Below are 19,660 nucleotides of genomic sequence, written 5' to 3'. Positions count from 1 at the left end.
TGAATAAATAGGAGAGAATGTGGTAAATGTCTTAAGAGTTAAATATTATCTTCTACAAGGTCAACTGTGATTATTTTCAACACACTGCAAAGTAGCTTTAAATCCTAGAATCCTATTATTGATTGCTAAAAAAAATCTGTTATAAAAACATAATTAATTGAATAATACTGTGAAACAAAATATCACTTTTTTTAGGTCATCTTTGATAGTCTTATGATAAAAATTTTAGTTTAAGTGTTGAAAGTATTTTAAGAATAACAATTTTATAACATAGATAAATTCAAAGGCTTTACTTAAATTTACTTTAAAATCCCAAATATTGGTAAAATAGAGGAAGACAAACGCCTTGTGGTCTCATTTTTAAGGAAAAAAAAAAAGACAACAACAACAAAACAAAACAAAACAAACTTATAGCTACAGAAAACAGATTGGTGGTTCCCAGAGGTGAGAGATTGGCAGGGGGTGGGGCATGTGAAAAATGAGTAAAATTGGTCAAAAGGTAAAAACTTCCAGTTATAAGATAAACAAAATCTGGGGATGTAATGTACAGCATGGTGACTCTGATTAACAGTACTGTATTATATATTTGTAAGCTGCTAAGATAGTAGATCATAAAAGTTCTCATCATAAGAAAAAAATTTGTAACTATGTGAGGTGATGGGTTAACTAAACTTACTGTGGTAATCATTTAGCAATACATTCATATATCAAGTCACTAATGTTGTATACCTTGGACTAAAACAATGTTTTAAGTCAATTACATGTATCTCAATAAAACTGGGGGGGGAGTAAATGAGTCAACCTCAGTCATTGTAAATGTAGTTCCCATCCTTGTCAATGTATAAATGTGGTGATTTTGTGCTTTTTAACTTGATTGTTTTTGTAGAATATTCTTCCTACATTGATTTAATCCACATACCTATCTATCTATCTATTTTAAGATTTTATTTATTTATTTGAGACAGAGAGAGAAAGCACGAGCATGAGGAGGGTCAGAGGGAGAAGCAGACTCAGAGGTCAGAGGGAAAAGCCCACCAAGCAGGGAGCCTGATGCACGCTTGATCACCCTGAGGTCAAGATCTGAGCTGAAGGCAGGCACTTAACAGGAGCCACTCAGGTGCCCTGCATATTTATTATTTTTAACATCACTGAAAATATGTATATCCCAAACATTACATCAATTACAGATTGAGCTCTGAGTTATCTCTACTTAGAAAACTATCATAACATTTTGTGAGAATAGTAATATTCAAGAGAGGAGAGCTTTGTAAAAACAATGATCTAAGAAGTAACTTTAATAAAGTCAGAGATGTCAAAGTCCTTAAGTTCACCACATGTAGAATCATACCGAACATTCTGAATCCACTCTTAATTTTTACACAAATGTATATTATTTACAAATTTGTAATAAGGTAATTTTAAGCAATATTCAGACTCTCAGGGTTGTTTTTGAGTATTCTGTTTTATCAAATTCCTAATATCATATTTCAATTTATAAATTTAAATTGCCCCTTAGTTATTTTTTCTCTCTCATCTTCCTAGATAAACTAGCAGATTTGATCATATTTGATGACAATGAGAGCATTCCATGTATAAATCCTCTACACATAGACACACACACAGACACGCTCCTAATTGCTATACTTAGGGGGTCACGTTATAATTCAGACACAACAATATAGATGCATTCAGAATAGTGAAGAAAAAATATCGTTATTTTTACAATCCATGTATACTAATCCCATCATCATTGTAATTTTGGGGTGTATTTTCAAGATTATGTTTCCTCCAAATTATGGACCATATTTTTACACTTCTTGGCATGCTTGGTCAGTTTTAACTGGATCTGAACATTGTGAATTTTAAATTATTGGATCCTGGATTTTGTGGTATTTTTCTACAGCATTCTATTTTATTCTGGCATGAAATTAAATAACCTGGCATCAACTTGATTCTTTTAAGGATAGCTTTTAATCTTTGAATGGCAGGCACAGAACAGACCTTTAATCTGGAATTAATTTAGCCCTAACACCAATGTGTATCCTATTCACTATATAGATACATAATCCTTTGTTTATCCATTCACCAGCTGAAAGATATTTGGGTTGTCACCAGTTTTGTAATTATAGATAAAATTGCTATAGATATCCGCCTATGTGTTTTATGTGAGTATAAATGAAATGGGATCATTTATAATAATTCATAAATATACTAATTTTGCATGATTTTCTACAAAATCTTGGGGTTTATTGGATTAAGTCTTAATTGCAGTTCTCACAGGTCTTTATCATTGAGAACCTGGGAGGAAGGTGGATATACTGGGTTAGTGGGAAATACTCCCTTGTATGTCGTTTTCACATTGAGACTGTGAGAAGGTAAAGGACTTAAGTATACTCTGACAAATTTCTTACCACATAGGTGAAGTGGTACAATATTATTTGAAGGTAGACAGAAGTTAATGATGTATACTGTAAATCCCAGGGCGACCAGCAAAAAACAAAATATAGTTCATAAACTACGTTAGTTTTCTGTTATGAATGTAACAGATTACCATAAAAATTTAGTAGCTTAAGCAACACAAATTTATTATTTTATAGTTCTGTAGGTCAAAAGTCCAACACAGGTCTCCCCACACTAAAATCAGGGTGTTCGAAGGGATACATTCCTTACCGGAAGCTCTAGGAGAGAATCCATTTATTTCTTTTTTTTTTTTTTTTAAGATTTTATTTATTTATTTGTGAGATAGAGACAGATAACATGAGCAGGGGAAGAGTAGAGGGAAAAGCAGACTCTCTGCTGAGCAAGGTGCCTGATGTGGGACTCGATCCCAGGACCCTGGGATCATTAGCACTCTGAGCTGAAGGCAGATGCTTAACCAAATGAGCCACCCAGGCACCCTAAGAGGATCCAGTTCTATAAGCAGTAGGGTTGTTGTCAAAACTCAATTCCATGGGGCACCTGAGTGACTGAGTCAGTTAAGTGTCTGACGCTTGATTTCAGCTCAGGTCATGACCTCAGGGTTGTGGGATCTGCTGCAAGGCCAGCTCTGCACTCAGTGCGGAGTCTCCTGGAGATTCTTTGCCCCTACCCCCAGCCCATACTCCCTGCTTGCTCTTTAAATAAATTAAGTATTTAAAAAAATTTGATTTCTTGCAGTTATAGGACTGAGTATTCTGATCCTTCTTGGCTAGTCCCAGATGCTAGACATCACCCACATTCCTAGGATTATGGTCTCCTTTCTCCTTCAAAGCCATGTTTTTTTTCTGTCTCATTTCTGCCTGTTCGCTGGGAAAAGTTCCTCAGTCTTAAGGTTTTATTATCTAGATGTGGACCTTAAAGTCTCGATAAAATAACTTAATAAAGCAAGGTAGTGCCAGGACCCGGGCCAGTGACCTGAATAAAAATCAGATACCTCAACATTCTGGATTTAAAACATTATTACACTTCATCAAATTTACCATTCTCCAGACATGCACTCTGTAAGAATTTCATTTCTTTTTAACATAAAAGGTAAACTCTTAGTTCTATTGTGTTTAAAATTTATTAAATATCTGTGCATGTTATATTTTCAGAAATATTATTTTATGTTGATGTCTGTGTTGTAGAGTAAGTTCTCATAGGAGAGCTACAAAAAATATTGAGAGGTTAAGACTACTTTTCTTTCACTATTGAAAAAATAGCAACAATGAAGGTTTTGGAATTGACAAGGATATTGACATAGTACATCATAAAAGCTGGGCAGGGGTAATTTTAAAATGTATGTTTTACTAACTCTTAACTATAAAGAACACACAAATGGTACCAGAGGGGAGATGCGTGGGGCTATGGGTGAAATAGGTGAAGGAGATTAAGAGTACACTTACCATGAGCACTGAAAACGTATAGGATTGTTGAATCACTATATTGTACACGTGAACTTAATACTGTATCTTAACTATACTGGAATTAAAATAAAATTAAAAAATTAAATTAAACTCAGAAATAAAATAAAATTTATATTTTAAAGATTGATGATTGGTCAGAGGAAACTCAACCAATTGGGAACACATGATATAAAGAATCCACAAAAATCTCTTACATGGGCTATTCCAATTACTCTCTACTGGTATCCCAATTTCTGCACTTGCTCCTGTATAATTCACATGGCAGGGAGTGTTTCCTTTTAAAACAAAAATCAGATGGTATCACTCCTTGCTTCTAACATTTCAGTCATTCCTTAGTGTACTGAAAGAGACAGTCCAGAGTATGTTTGCAGGAATCTAATGCTCCATTATCTCTCCACTGATTCTTCACCACCTGTCTCTAAACAGGAGACGTGAGATGGTGAATCCCTAGTTGCTGGCTTTCTGCTCACTTTTTCTGGACATTTTCTTATATTTCATCTACCTCTGCATCCCCAACACTGAGAATGAGCCTTCAGGCTTTGGTTGAATCCCAGAGTAGTCTTTGCCTTTTATCTGCACAGCTGTTACACCCACTTATTTTTCCCCAGTGCCCTTTCCCCACATTCCCCTAGGTAGATAAGTAGACATTCACCTGGAAATCGGATGTCATCTCTCCTTCTTGCAGACACTTGTAGAGTTTACGAGGGTTCTCAGTGAGACCTTCATGCTAAGCATTGGGGAAACAAGCCAGTTGAGTCCTCTATTCCCAATAAGTAGGTGAAGGCTGAAGACAGTCTCTCATAACTAACTGAATGTTCACCAAAGGATGATAGCTCTTCTTTCTGCTTCCCATATTTTTTATTCATAAAGGCAGAATAGCACCATGGGTTTCTCTATTGTGCCAGAAAATGAAATGGGAGGGAGGGTGTGATCCGAAGGCATACTGGGAATCTCACACCAAGAATGCCATTCCTTTAAATAGTTTTGCAGTGTTAGTATATTTGTTTTTTACAGATTGTCTTTCTTCATGTAATCCCGGAGCATTTGACAATTTCTGGTAGTAGGAACAGGTTTAACCAATTTCTCAAGCCATGCTGCTTTAAAAGTAAGCTCCATGAGAATAAGGGCCTTATCTATATTTTCAAATCTATATTCCCAGAACCAAGGTTACGAAAGTAAATAGGAAATGAGAAATTCATGTGTTCTCTTTGTTTATTTGTTTGAGTGGGAGAATTCTGTTTTGATTCTACAATTTTAAAAAGAAAAATGCAAACAATGAAAAAAATCGCTGAATTTCTTTCTCTATGCTTTTATGAAAGCACCCCAAATATCTCTTTTACCTTTGTATACCCATTGCCCGCATGGTGATGCATGGATAGAAAGCACAACATGTTCTGAAACATTAATAAAATAAATTCCAAAAAGGTGGTTAAAGTTAGAATTTCTTAAGTCCAAAAATGTCCTAGTCAGTACTTATTTAATTTTAATACTAAATATCCTAAAAATACTAAATAGGATTTAAAAATTAAGTCCTACGTATGTATATCTTTATTTTCAATTATTTATACACCTCGGAGTATAAAAAGTAAATAAAAAGTATTTACCAAAATAGATTATGTACCAGAATAGAATATAAAACTAACTGCATGTGAGAATTTCATTCATAAATGGTTAAACTACTCTTCAACCCCTGCTGTTGAAGATTAAATTCTTTGGATACTCAGTTTTCAGAAAGTCTCCACAACTCCAAACACATCCTCTTTTTTCACACCAGTTAACTGAGTATTATTTTACTTTCACTTGTAATGAATGGGAAATAGCAAAACAGCAACAAAATACCTGTTAAAGCTGGTTTAAACCTGACAAAGAAGGATAGTTGAAAGTAAATTTTTAAGTTATGCTTCAAAACACCGACATTGCATATAATGCTATTTAGGACACAAAGCTTTAGTGGGGCCTGTGGCTCATCCAGAGAAACCCACACTTTGATAGTTTGTCGCTTGGGCACAAACCCAGTTCTGTCTTCCCTCTGTATCTGTGCCCATCCACTGCTCTCTACTGTCTCCCATTACAGCATATTTGTAATTGTAAAAATTGCCTTGAGGGAAACAGAAGACAGGGTACCTGTGTAAATTACATGACGGTTATTCTTTCTCAGGATATGTATTAACTTGTGAAATACCACAATCACCATGATTCCACAAAAATACAGAGCATTAGTGATGTTATTATTTATTATGTGTTCATTGTACTTTTGTTAAAATTTTACTTTTTGTAAAATTTCTTTGGATGAAGATGAATTGTATTTCTTTATTGATAGGACATTATTATTCAGTAATTCCTATATACATCTAAAAAGTATTCATCATGACAACCTATTTATTAAGAAAAAGTTTGAACACTAAAAAGAATGGAAATATATCTAATATAATTACAATAATAAGTGCCATTGAATGACTAATTGCTATTAACTGCTTTGTATTCTGGTTAACTAATCCTTATAACTATCCTGAAAGGTAAGCATTACCCTCCCCACTTTACTTTGAAATGAATTACCCAGGATGAGTTTAAAGCCTTATTTCTGACTGTTGAGTAGGTGCTCTGACAGGAACCAACTATTATGCTCCTTTATATTGCTTGACTTTTAGATTTAGCTAATTATTTTCTACCTTTGCCTTTAGGATTCGATACCAGTATTTTGCCAATTTGCAAGGATTCACTTGGCTGGATGTTTAACAGACTTGATACAAACTATGACCTGCTACTGGACCAGTCAGAGCTTGGAAGCATTTACCTTGATAAGAATGAACAGTGTACCAAGGCATTCTTCAACTCTTGTGACACATACAAGGACAGTTTGATATCTAACAATGAATGGTGCTACTGCTTCCAGAGACAGCAAGGTAAAAGATGAGACACCTACTGATGCAGATAGTTGAACTGCATGTCAAATTTTACCTATTTCTTCACGTTTAAAAAAAAAATAGTACATTTTACCCCATTCATTTTAGTAGATATTTTTCTCATTAAAGTGTTTAATAAAAGAGCAAATAAGCAGCATGTTAAACAATATAACTCTGCTAGGGCTACAAAACGTGCTAAACAAGATGAAAAATAGTAATTAATACTTCATATTAATGTACTTCATTATAGTTTCCATTATGAACCACCAAAAAGTACATCGAGATATGAGAACATAGATATTAAAAGTAATCATTAAAATTAATTTGCTATCTGCTTTGCCCATGGTGTAAAATAAATGGTTTTCTTATCACTATACTGTGGAGTTTTAATGTTCTATTTTGTGATCTTATTAAATGAGCTGAATGAACCACCGCATCCACTATAGTTATTTTTACTCATTTGATTGTAAAATGACTTAGCCTTTCCAACTTTTAAAAATAACGTAGCTTTATAAAAATTCACTAGCAAAGAAAGTATCTTGATTCTCTGGAAGAGGCAAGGTAACTGGAAGAGTTGGGATGATGCTAGTTCTTTAGGCATCCTTCTTTACTGGGAAATGCGATGTAACATTGAAACCATGCTTACATAATCAATCTAATGGTGATTAGAATTAAGTAGCTAAGAGATAAAGATCCAAAAACACTCACATTACGATAAAGTTCGCAGAAACTAAGGAAATAATGGTATGTGTAATTTTGATGCTAATTTTAAAAAACAAACTGAGAATTAGTCTAATGTGGTACACCTGCTATTGTCACCTCATTTTAAAATTCTTGATGGCTAAGAGAATGTACAAGCTACTTTAAACTGTATTAGTTATTCTCAGCTTTTCATATGAAAAACTAACACCTTATACAGGGATTTTTACTATCTTAATTACTTTTCTACTGTATTAGTAATAGTTTAGTAACTAGGGATGAAATGATTATCCATAAATTGATTAGCAGTGAGTCAACAGCAGGATCTGGAGAGTAGTTAAACTACTTATAAATTAGTTTAATAAATAATAAATAAATATAAATAACAAATAAATTCCTACTTATAAATAACTTTAAACAAGGTTTAAAACTTAGATTTTCTTTATTAAAATACTCTAAATCATACACACACACACACTGTTGATTTTACTATTGCATATTTGCTTACTAGGTAATTGACACTTCTAAAAACCTACATGCTAGTTTTAATGACTAGTGTACATTAAATCATTTAAAGAATAGAAAACCAAATCTTGGTAAACCACTATAAAAAGATATGTTGTCTTTTTATGATGTTATTTCAATTAATTTTTTAAGTGTTATGGTGGCATGTTTAGTGTTTATCCATGAACATTTAAAAATATTATGAAAAATTCTGGAAGTTTCTTCCACAGAAATAAATACTTTCATCTTGAAACATTACTGGATTTTGCAGCAATATTTGTAGAACTGATTAACAGTCCTCAAAGGAAAACTTTGCTTTATATACTTTTCATTTATTAAGCAGTATTCACACAAAGTGTTAAAATCTTTAGAGTCACAAGAAGATCTTCTCTGAAATCATTTAATACATGGCAGAAGTAATTTAATAAATGGTACCTGAGCAAGTAAAAGGATTTTATGTATCTTCCCCAAAGCTTAGGAGAATTTGAATAATTATGTTTATTACTTTAATATGCTTGGAAATGTTACAAAAGCTCTATCAAGATAACTGACAATAAGAATAACAATAAGAATTGGCTCATTAAGTAATTTCATGAAAAAGAATAACCATTTATTTAAAAGCATGTTTTCAAGTGTTTCATCTTATAAAAGAATGTTATTCCTCATTATTTATTCAATAAAACAGCAAATTATTTTGCTGTAATTGGAGCAATATATATTTGACTATATGTTAGAATAATATGTATAAATATATATATAAGTAATAGTTATATATATGAATATCTTTGCAAGTGATTTTAAATGATAGTTGAAATCTCAATTAAGCACTCCAAGTATACCTAAGTTAAAGGTCAGACAGAGCTGCCTTATAAATAATAGGAAAAATATTTCAAAATCAAATATTATATGTAGGTGAACAGCTGAATCTGTCATGATTTCTCTTGAAACTTTTTTTTTTTTTTGAGAGAGAGAGAGAAAGCACGAGCAGGGTGAGGGGTAGAAGGAGGGACAGAGGTGGGGGCAGGGGCAGAATCTTAAGCAGGCTCCTCACCTAGTGCAGAGACCAACAGGGACACAGGGCTCTATCTCATAACCCTGAGATCATGACCTGAGCTGAAATCAAGAGTCAGATGCTTAACCAACTGAACCACCCAGGCACCCTTCTCTTGTAATCTTAAAATGTTCCTGTATACGTGGCTTGTAGGACTGGTACTCATGTATATTCAGTGAGGTTATTCATCAAGAGTCAGATTCAAACATACTTGGATTTTTAGGCAATGTCTAGCAAACATATAGAAATATTATTTTTACTTTGCAATAGCTAACCCATAGCAATTAGAAAAAAAATGCTTTCAATATAATATTGAAACTTCAGCTCGAATTTTTCCTCTGGGTTCTAAATATTATTTAGAGGGCAGTAAATTTTTAAAATGTCTAGTCTATAAGCTTATACTATGTAACTTGATCTATTCCTTTAATACTTAGTATAAGAGACCCATATTATTATTAGGAAAAACAGATAAATTGGATCAATTTCAAAATGAAGTAGAACAATAAGCTAATTATTTAAACTTTTCAAAAAAATTACTTCTTTTCTTGAAAGATCAGATTCTTTTTAATTTCTAGAAATTAAAAAAAATCCAAGATGCTAAAAGAATAATTTAACAAATATCCATGTACCTATCACCCAGAAATAAAAATTGTCAACATTTTGTCATATTAGTGCCAAGATTTTTTTAAATAAAAATTTAAAAGCCTCATAAAGATGAAATCTCTTTTGCATTCCATCCCCAATCCAGTCTCCTCTCTCACTCCACTCTCGTAGGCACCATCAAGTCTAGTTTGCAATCCACTATTTGTACATTTACATGAACACATATGCTTTCATGAACAATTCACACTATTGTGTTTATTATAAAATATGCATAGGGTGTCATACTGTTTGCAGCATTTTGCAACTTGCTTTTCTTCCCCACAAATCACTATGTTTTTAAATTAAGTTTTTCTATTTTAATTCCAGTATAGTTAACATACAGTATTATATTAATATTAGGTGTACAATATAGTGATTCATCAATTCTATACATTACTCAGGGCTCATCATGACAAGTGTACTCTTAATCCTCATCCCCTGTTTTCCCCATCCTTCCGCTCACCTCCCTTCTAGTAATGCTCAGTTTGTTCTCTGTAGTTAAGAGTCTGTTTCTTAGTTTGTCTCTCTCTCTCAAAAAAATTACTTTTTCTTCACATTTCAGATTTCCCAAGGAAAAACACTTGTTGGTCTTATAAATTTTAGCTATAAAATATATATTAAGCACTTTGTCTCATTTCCTCATTACACTTTACTTACATGCAAATTTAATAACTGAATATTGTAAAATTGGTGTAATAATTTTTAAATTATTTCAGTTAGCTATACCCGGCCTTTTCCCTAAAAAGTTGTGGTATGGGAAAATAGGAACTAGTTTATTGGTTTGCTGTTTCAATAATTTATGATGCATTTTTATATAGTAGGTTTTTAGAAAATAAGCTAAAATACATTGAACTATTTGATTATTATAAATTAGAAAATATATTTATTATATAAGAATATATATAATTATATATAATAATACAAGCCAAGCTATATTGTTTCTATTTAGAATTTTATATTTCTCTGAAAATATTCTTCTTTAAGTGGTTGAGTTTAAAAAAAAAGGCATGCTTATTTCCAAGTTTGTTTACATTTATTTCTTAAAAGATGGCCTATCGGAAATTATGCTATATTATGTCTTGTTTCCACATTGTATACACACTTGAAGTATCTGGATGAAACTAAAAAGACCAAAGCCTGTCAGCATTATTCAGTATCAAAATTTATAATAGCATGTCTGATACAACTTGAAAGAGCATTGACTTTTTTTAGATTACTTTTTTTTAATGTGAAGCTATTTTTTTGTATCATAGAGACTGTTTTAAATGAGGGGAAAACATAATCAGCTAATTATTTGGGCACTGGTCCATCAGTTGGATTTACATTGCTGAGTTGATTGACCCTTTAAAAGTATATGATAAGAACCATTTTCTGTCATACAAGTATTTCATATCATTCTCTCTCTTTTTTCCCCCATCCAATTCTGTCTCTTTGCAGAAAATCAAAATAATCTAATATCAGTAATTAGGAAAGCCATTCTCTCTCTCTCTCTCTCCATCTCTCTCTGTCTCTGCCTCTTTCTTTCTCAGTGTATCAGATAGATACACATTTATGTCTCTATATGTATGTACTCCATAAAAGGAATTAATATATAATGTGTGTCTTTTTAAACCATGTAAAGACCAACTTAAGTTTGATAACATAGAAATTATACTTTTTTGCTTAACTATAATCCTTGAAGTAACATTTTTATGTCATTGCAGACCCACCTTGCCAGACGGAGCTCAGCAATATTCAGAAGCAGCAAGGGGTAAAGAAGCTCCTAGGTGAGTAATAGATCATTCTTCTGAAGCCTTTATTGCTTACATAAATAACCCCAGGGAAACAGCAACATAAAATCAATATTAATCCAACAAAGATAGACTACACTAAATTTTAATAACAAAATTTATGAAGTTTTTGAAAGCCATTAAACTTACTTTTATTATCTTACCTATTGAAAGATATTATGTCTGTTTTATTACCCTAATATAATGTTCATTTTGAAAGTTATTAAGTGAAAAAGAGATTTAAACAATGCTAAAGCTAAAGCATCAGCAGAAACTTTAATTCTAATTCTATTGTTAACAATTCAAGAATAATGGCATATATATATAGAGTGAGAGAGAGAGAGAGAGAGAAACGGTTGGAAGATGGGTGAAGGGATGCCCTGAGTACCTTAGAGAAATTCAAACAGACTTCCTAATGTTTTTCATCAGCACTTTTTACTAACCTTACTTTTAACTAGTAAATATATATTTATTAGATGGTTAATAGATCACAAATTTCACCCAAAGCCTTGAAATATTAAAATAAGCAAGAGATTATTAAACTATTATGTATGATTATTTTGTTTATTCTTTGACATACAATTTTTAAACTCTTTTTCAAATAATTTTAAAGAAATTTTACAAAGATTAGTTTGCATACATAGCTTGCATTCATTCTTTCTCAGCCTCCCCCAAAGTTACCATCTTACTATGTATCAAATAACCATTGCCTATTTGTCAATTCTAAGAAATTAACATTACTATAATTCTATTCATTAAGACTTACACTTTATTTGGATTTCATCAGTTTTCCCACTGATGTCCTTTTTCTATTCTAGGATCCTATGCAGAATACCACATATGCAATGATTTTTGTTTGTTTGTTTGTTTTCCATATATATTAAAGCCCTGGAGTATTTAATGAAACAAAATTTTATCATGTTTTTGAATCTGATTATTATGACATGCTATCTTTGTAATTATAATATTGTGTGTTTAGATTAGTTTTTTTATATTACTTGAAAATCCATAGTTCAAAGTGAAAAGGCTAATTGTTTTTGTACTAAAGCATTTTTAGATGTGAGGAATTACTAATGATAAAACTGCGATGTGTCTGTCATGTCTCTTTTAGCTCCGTCACAAAATGCATACCATACCATAGCCCCAAAGTGAAATAATACATTCATGCATAGGTTTCTTTATTTCTGCAAAGCAGTTTTCCATGTACAATGAGAAAAGCCATTGAAATTCGGTTGAAAAATATTTTAGATTTGATCAAGGATTAAAATTCAGGATTTGATTATTTGAAGTTCCAAAAAAATGAAAACATATTCAGTGCCCATTTGGGAGGAGTAGCTTTTATTCTTTTTATATAATAAACATGGAAGTTATAATTAAAGACCACTGAATGCCAGAAATGTTTATTTTAATTTGAGCAGAATAACGGCACTTATCTGAAAATTGACCAGTTGTTATATAGGAGTAGAGTGCCATCTGTCCCCATTTGCGGGGTCAGTCTTGGTTGATGTCTGTAGTTCTAGGATGATTCTTAATAGTGCTCTCTTTCATTTTCAAAGGATACTGGCATAAAGGATAAATTAAATGGTCACACTAACTATACATAATACCTTTATGTCAAATGTATTCAAATTATGGTAGCTTACTAAGAGGTAGAGATAAGAATGTTGGAAATCTAATTTTTGCTGGCCTTAAATCCACGGCAGGTTTTCCATATCGGTAATATTCTGTCTACTTCATTCAAAGACCAAACCTTTCAAAAGATTTACAATTTTAAAATTAAATTGATTATTTATATATCAGAATTTTGGAACTTTTTTTTTTAAAGATTTTATTTATTTATTCGACAGAGATAGAGACAGCCAGCAAGAGAAGGAACACAAGCAGGGGGAGTGGGAGAGGAAGAAGCAGGCTCATAGCGGAGGAGCCTGATGTGGGGCTCGATCCCAGAACGCCGGGATCACGCCCTGAGCCGAAGGCAGACGCTTAACCGCTGTGCCACCCAGGCGCCCCAGAATTTTGGAACTTTTTAAAGAGATATAATTGTGATCCCATAGGGTTATGAGACTAAATGAATTGAAAGAATTTCATGTGTTATTGATTTATTCTGCAGTGTTTTTTGTTTTGTTTTATTTTGTTTTTTCCTTTCACTAGATAACTATAGTGTGTCTGGTCACTGAGGGAAAAAAAATGGTCAGGAAAGGCAAGAAAATTTTCTACTCTCCTAAACCTTACATTGTTTTGTTGATGCAAACATTGAAGAAAGTGAATTCACTTCTAAATTATCAATTAAATGTTTATCATTAACAATTTGCCAGGTACTATGTTACATATTATAGATGTGAAAATAAATGTCTGTCTTTCCCACTAGACTGACTTTAAAAGTTGTTAATAAAACAATCAAAACCAAGAGAACCTAAAATTCACCATATAGAGGATATCACAGTGTAGTGGTGGAAGCAGGCAATGATAAACTACACACACAAACACACGCACACATACACACACACACACACATACATACAACATAAGAAGTATAACAGAAATCCTTCAGGTTAAGGACAGGTTTCATATTACAGGTCATATTTAAGTAAAGTCTTAAAATGTGAGAGGGAGGGAAGGAGGAGGGATTCCAGATGAGAGAAAGATAAATGCAAAGATGAAGATACTGAATTTGGGGAAAACAGCCTGATATGGATGGAAAGAGTTTGCAATATATGAACAAAAATTGGGAGAAAGGAAAAACAGTTGGCAGAGATGATGGTAAAGGGTCTGGTATGTCATGCTGAGTGATCTGGATGATTTAATACACATGGCATTAACTAGGTTCTAATTCTGTAATATACCTCTGAGAACAATACCTTTTGAAGAATGAGAAAGAGGAATAGTAAATTTGCTTAACAAAAGAAACATGATGGCCAGCTTCATGACAGCGGTGACCTTACCTGTTTTGTTCAGCATGAATCACTAGCTCACTACCTGGAGTGGGAACTCCATGCGTGTATGTCTTGAGTGAATTGTTGCATAATTGATGACCGTCAAAAAGGTACGCAACTTATTTGTAATGTGTGTGTGTGTGTGTGTGTGTGTGTGTGTGCTTCACAGGACAGTATATCCCCCTATGTGATGAAGATGGTTACTACAAGCCAACACAATGTCACGGCAGTGTTGGACAGTGCTGGTGTGTTGACAGATATGGAAATGAAGTAATGGGCTCCAGAACAAATGGTGTTGCGGATTGTGGTAAGAAGAGTTATTTATTTCATAATTTCTCACGCACAGGATCAGTTCTTAAGAATCTCATGCATTTGTTCAAGCACTATGCAAAGAATATAGAATATATTGAGGGGAGGGGTGACATAAAGAGTCACTTCTAGCATATGAAAAACTTGCATAAATAATCAATGGAATGGCACAACTCAGGTATTTTAAGGTAGGTTCTTTTTACTACTTCAAACACAGAAAGGATGTTAAGTACCACCTGTTTCCTTCTCAAGTAAGGCAGATCCTTGTCATCCACTCTATTCCAGGTCAGCTAACCCTAGTGTGGGCCTTGTCCCCATATGGCACCCTTTTGTGTGTATACCTTTGGAGAAATCATACTCATGAGGGCAAACTCACAAAAGAAAAGCTAACATTTTAAAAGTAAAGGACTATCAATTGAAGCTATGTGAACATATCCCCTTATATTGGGGTAGAAAAATATAGTTTAAATGTTTGAAGGGTAATTATAATAAATATTCTAATTCTTTTTATGAACCTGATGTTTATATATAGACCTAAAAATAATATTACAGTTAAATTGAGCATCACATACATGTATTTTGAAGTTTTAAATGTATCTTTTTTTATTTCATAAAAGATTTTTTCAGAATGCAAATTTCAAATGAATATTTTTGTTTGCACAATGGTGGTTTTCATTACAAAAGCCGTTTAGCTGTACACACACAAAAACACAACATGCACTCTTCACATGCTCATGCACACACATACATACTAGGAATTGATGGATTGTGTCTCAATTAATATACATCACCAAAAAATGAAAATAAAGTACTTGGTCAGTGTTGTATGTTCTTAGTTTCTCCTTTACGCAATTTTTAAGAAAATATTTTATTTATTTATTTGAGAGAGAGAGTAGAAGCAGCGTGGGGAGGTGCAGAGGGAGAGGGAGAGGCAGACTCCCCGCTGAGCAAGGAGCCCAACAAGGGGCTTGATCCAAGGACCCTGGGATCATGCACTGAGCCGAAGGCAGACACTTAACTGACTGAGTCACCCAGGTGCCCCTCTTTGATGTAACTTTTAAACTGACAGACTGTGATTATTTAAAAAATAGAAATGGTAAACTATATAAAGGTAATCTCATCTAGTGCTTAAATGCCTGTTCTGCATCTATTTATTTCATAACATTTTTAATAGATTGGTTTTGGTTTTCTAGCCAGTGTTATTAGATTTCATAGGATGAAGTAGTATTCAGTACATGCCTAACATAACTTTAACACATGAAGAACATATTTTTGTAATAAGTAGTTTAAAATGGCTGCATTATTAATTACAACAATTATCAGTGTTGCCCATGATGGATAAAGAATTTTAACTTTTTTTATGTTGTAAATAAAAGTTATATTGGAGATGAATTCAATGAGTGAACAGGGAAATTGCTTTGAGAACATAGCTTCTGAGTTCTGAAATTAGTAAGATGAAACATGATGTAGGAGGATAGAAATGACATTGTCCTCACATAAGATATGGATTTCAATGTGCTGTATAGTGATATCAATTTATAAACATTGTATTACATTCATAGGATTTGTTTTAATTAGCTACCAAAAAATCATAAGACTAAAATGTAAGAAAGGGTAGAAGATAAATACACACTAACATTAAAGGAGTTGAAAAATAAATATAATGAGATATCTGCATTATGACCTCCATAAACAGTAAAGAATGTATTTCTAAATATTTTTTAAAGTACTGACTTAGCTATGTTAGTTTTCTGTTACTATTGTAATAAATGTCCATAAATTTATTGATTTAAACCACACAGATGTATTCCCTTACAGTTTTATATGTCAGAAGTCCAACATGGGTCTTCTTGAACTAAACATCATCTGCATACTTTCTAAAGGCTCTAGAGCAGAATCTGTTTCCTTGCCGTTCCCACCTTCTGTAGGCTGCTCACATTTCTTGGCTCATGGACCCTTTCCTCCAACTTCAAAGCTAGCAACATTGCATCCCTCTGACTCTATCTGGGAAAGGTTCTTTGATTTTTAAGGATGCATATGATCATCTGAGCCCACCCAAATAATCCAGGATAATCTCCTCATCTCAAGGTCTTTAATTTAAACACATCTGCTAAATTCTTTTTACCATTTAACATCACATTCACAGTTTCAGCAATTAGGAAGTGATGATCTTCAGGGAACAATTATTTTGCCTACTACACTAATAGAAAAAAATTTATTTATTTATTTATTTTTGTAAATTTCAATGTTTCACATGGACTTCTATAAAAACTGGGTGGAGATCAATATTACTGAACTGGAAATGTTGCATATCAGATCTCATATTGATTCTGCTTTTTAGCACACAAGTTCCAACAAATGATAGAGACTGGATTTTTCCTTATCTTTGTTAAATAAGCCAGAAAGCAAAGTAAAATTTTATTAATTTGCTTAATTTTCTTTTTTTTTTTAGATTTTATTTATTTGTCAGGGAGAGAGAGAGAGTACAAGCAGGGGGAGCAGTAGGCAAAAGGGGAAGCAGATTCTCCCCTGAGCAAGGAGCCCAATGCAGGACTCGATCCCAGGACCTTAGGATTAGGACCTGAGCCGAAGGCAGATGCTTAAGGGACTGAGCCACCCAGGCATCCCTAATTTGCTTAATTTTCATCAGAATTTTATATCTCCCAGAAATTATCCCACTACTCAATCAAATAACATCAATAACATTAATGCTTACTTTTTTTCCCTTAAGCTATTGATTTTGAGATCTCTGGAGATTTTGCAAGTGGAGATTTCCATGAATGGACTGATGATGAAGATGATGAAGATGATATTATGAATGATGAAGATGAAATTGAAGATGATGATGAAGATGAAGGGGATGATGATGATGATGGTGATGACCATGATGGATACATCTGATCGAAGAGAGCTGAGATCTGTAAATTCTACATTTCTATTATTTACAAAGTGATAACCTATTGAGAATGACCTTCTTGCCCCAAAACAAAATGATTCTAAAACTCACATATATTTTGTATAATTATTTCGAATGTTGGAGCTAATGTCATAGAACTTTATGTTTAAATAAGAATCATTTACTTTGAGTTTTTATATGCCTTAGAGAAAAAGAAAACGCATATGGAGTCTAGCCGGGCAAAAGAAAGTTAGGAAGAGCTACTGATGTAAACAAACAAGTTTTCATAAGAACAAACTATGTACATCTCCCTCAAACAAAACAACGACCAGTGCTTGAGGTCATATACGTTATTTTTCTGAGAGAGATTCTAAGTTGAATTTACGATAACTTATTAGTGGCCTGGGTCCCAAGGATTTTATAAAAATAAGCATGACCTTCACTGCTATTCAAAAGTAACATCTTCCCAAACCTACAGTGAGTTAGGGGATACCACAGGGTAAGAAAAACAGTGACAAGTGTAGAGTCCTCCATCGTGTTTACATTAATAGTGATGCTTTCAATTATGACATTATTCTGGATATGCTAGGATATTTTACAAAATGGCAAGTACAGAAAACCATGGATTCTGAACGTTAAAGCCTTAGTTGTCGTTTCTAATTTCTATTTTAATTTGGATAGCATTCTCATGTAGTGTTTTTGTGTGTTTTTTTTTAATATTCTTAAACAGCATGATTTCTTTACCTTTCTAGATTTCTTTATCTTTCTGACCAGCAATTTAGGGTGCAGAATTTAAAGTAGGAAGACTAAAGGAAAGGTTCATTTGAATCACATTTTCACAAAAGGTTTGTCATTTGCCTCAATGTCAAATTTAAAAATCTTAAATCTTATTTTATTTCCTATTTTAGATAAAAATTTCCATTTAATCCTAGAATTATGCCATTTTTATTACTAGTGTCGCAACTTAGAGACCGTATTGTATGGTGCCTTGCAAAATAGAAATAGAAAGGTTTTAGCATGCATACCAATATAGGATATTAGGCAATATATAAGCACACCTAATTAGCAAATTAATACCAGTAAAGGTACTGCTGCTGGAATGAAGAAAAATGGAATATGTTTCTTTCTTTTTTTCTATTGTTACATAATTGCCATGTGGACTTGTTTATGATTATTGTGTAGAGTAGCATTTAAGATTTAACTGTAACAAAAATTACTTTAATTGCTGTATTTAAGTTAGCATGTTAATTAATTGTGTAGACATTTTGGCAAACCATCACTTTTAAGTATATCAGACCTATGGTTTTGTGACCATAATACAAATGGAAAACCCTATCGAATGTTAACCATTGGTATCATAATTTAAACAGTGGGTCAACTTTTCTCCCAATATACGATTCATTGAAAGTAAAATTGGTGAATTATTTCCATTTGATTTATACACACTAAAAAATAAACTTTAATGTTGACTTTATGTAATATTTAAAGTACAATGCATTTTCTTTTTTACTGTTTATGTATAGTTTACAAAATAAAGATTCTTGTAACCAATTTAACTGTTTCTTAATGATTTTCTGGGTTATAGATAGAAGCATGGAGAAGTCTTAATATTTTCCTTTAGTTTTTAAAATGAATACATCACAAACTAGCTAGGAAAGTTTTTTTAAAATTTTGAATTTCAAAAATCAGAGTTCTTGGCACCTTGGATATTGTTTTCCTGGAAATGTTAAAAAGATTGTTTTTGTATGTTCATTTAATTTTTTCATTTGTCATAGAATTACAAAGAAGATAATTTTCGTTTGTTGAGGGTGTTATTTTTAAACCCATTTTTGTGATATCATTTTTAAAATATTGAGCTAAATTTCTATACTAACAGCATTTTTGAAGAGTGATAGAATAACCTTATCTACTTAACAAATGTATAAGACTTATAAAATATAAATTGTGGATGGTTGGAAGAGGATAAAACCCTACAAATTCTAAATAGACGTTTAGTAAATGGATTTAAAGTAACAAATTAGTGGTCTTGAAATTAAGCTATTTTTTTAAATAAGCTATTTTTTAAAGAAA

General features: G+C 32.5%; 1 protein-coding gene across 2 annotated transcripts in view; it reads left to right on the top strand.

Moving 5' to 3' along the window:
* The window catches only part of SPOCK3 (SPARC (osteonectin), cwcv and kazal like domains proteoglycan 3), a 447,127-nt gene extending 427,986 nt beyond the window's left edge, over positions 1-19,141 (top strand). For both annotated transcript variants that reach the window (XM_057310163.1, XM_026485616.4), the window contains exons 8-11: positions 6,566-6,787; positions 11,387-11,449; positions 14,555-14,692; positions 17,426-19,141. In XM_057310163.1, the coding sequence (XP_057166146.1) occupies positions 6,566-6,787; positions 11,387-11,449; positions 14,555-14,692; positions 17,426-17,595 (593 nt within the window). In that variant the 3' untranslated portion in view covers positions 17,596-19,141. The remainder of the gene's footprint in view (positions 1-6,565; positions 6,788-11,386; positions 11,450-14,554; positions 14,693-17,425) is intronic.
* The last annotated feature ends 519 nt before the right edge of the window (positions 19,142-19,660 follow it).

The sequence above is a fragment of the Ursus arctos genome, unplaced genomic scaffold (genome assembly GCF_023065955.2).
Source record: "Ursus arctos isolate Adak ecotype North America unplaced genomic scaffold, UrsArc2.0 scaffold_11, whole genome shotgun sequence".
NCBI classification, from domain to species: domain Eukaryota; kingdom Metazoa; phylum Chordata; class Mammalia; order Carnivora; family Ursidae; genus Ursus; species Ursus arctos.
The sequence above is the reverse complement of the archived record's forward strand: the minus strand, read 5'-3'. Positions and strand labels throughout refer to the sequence as shown.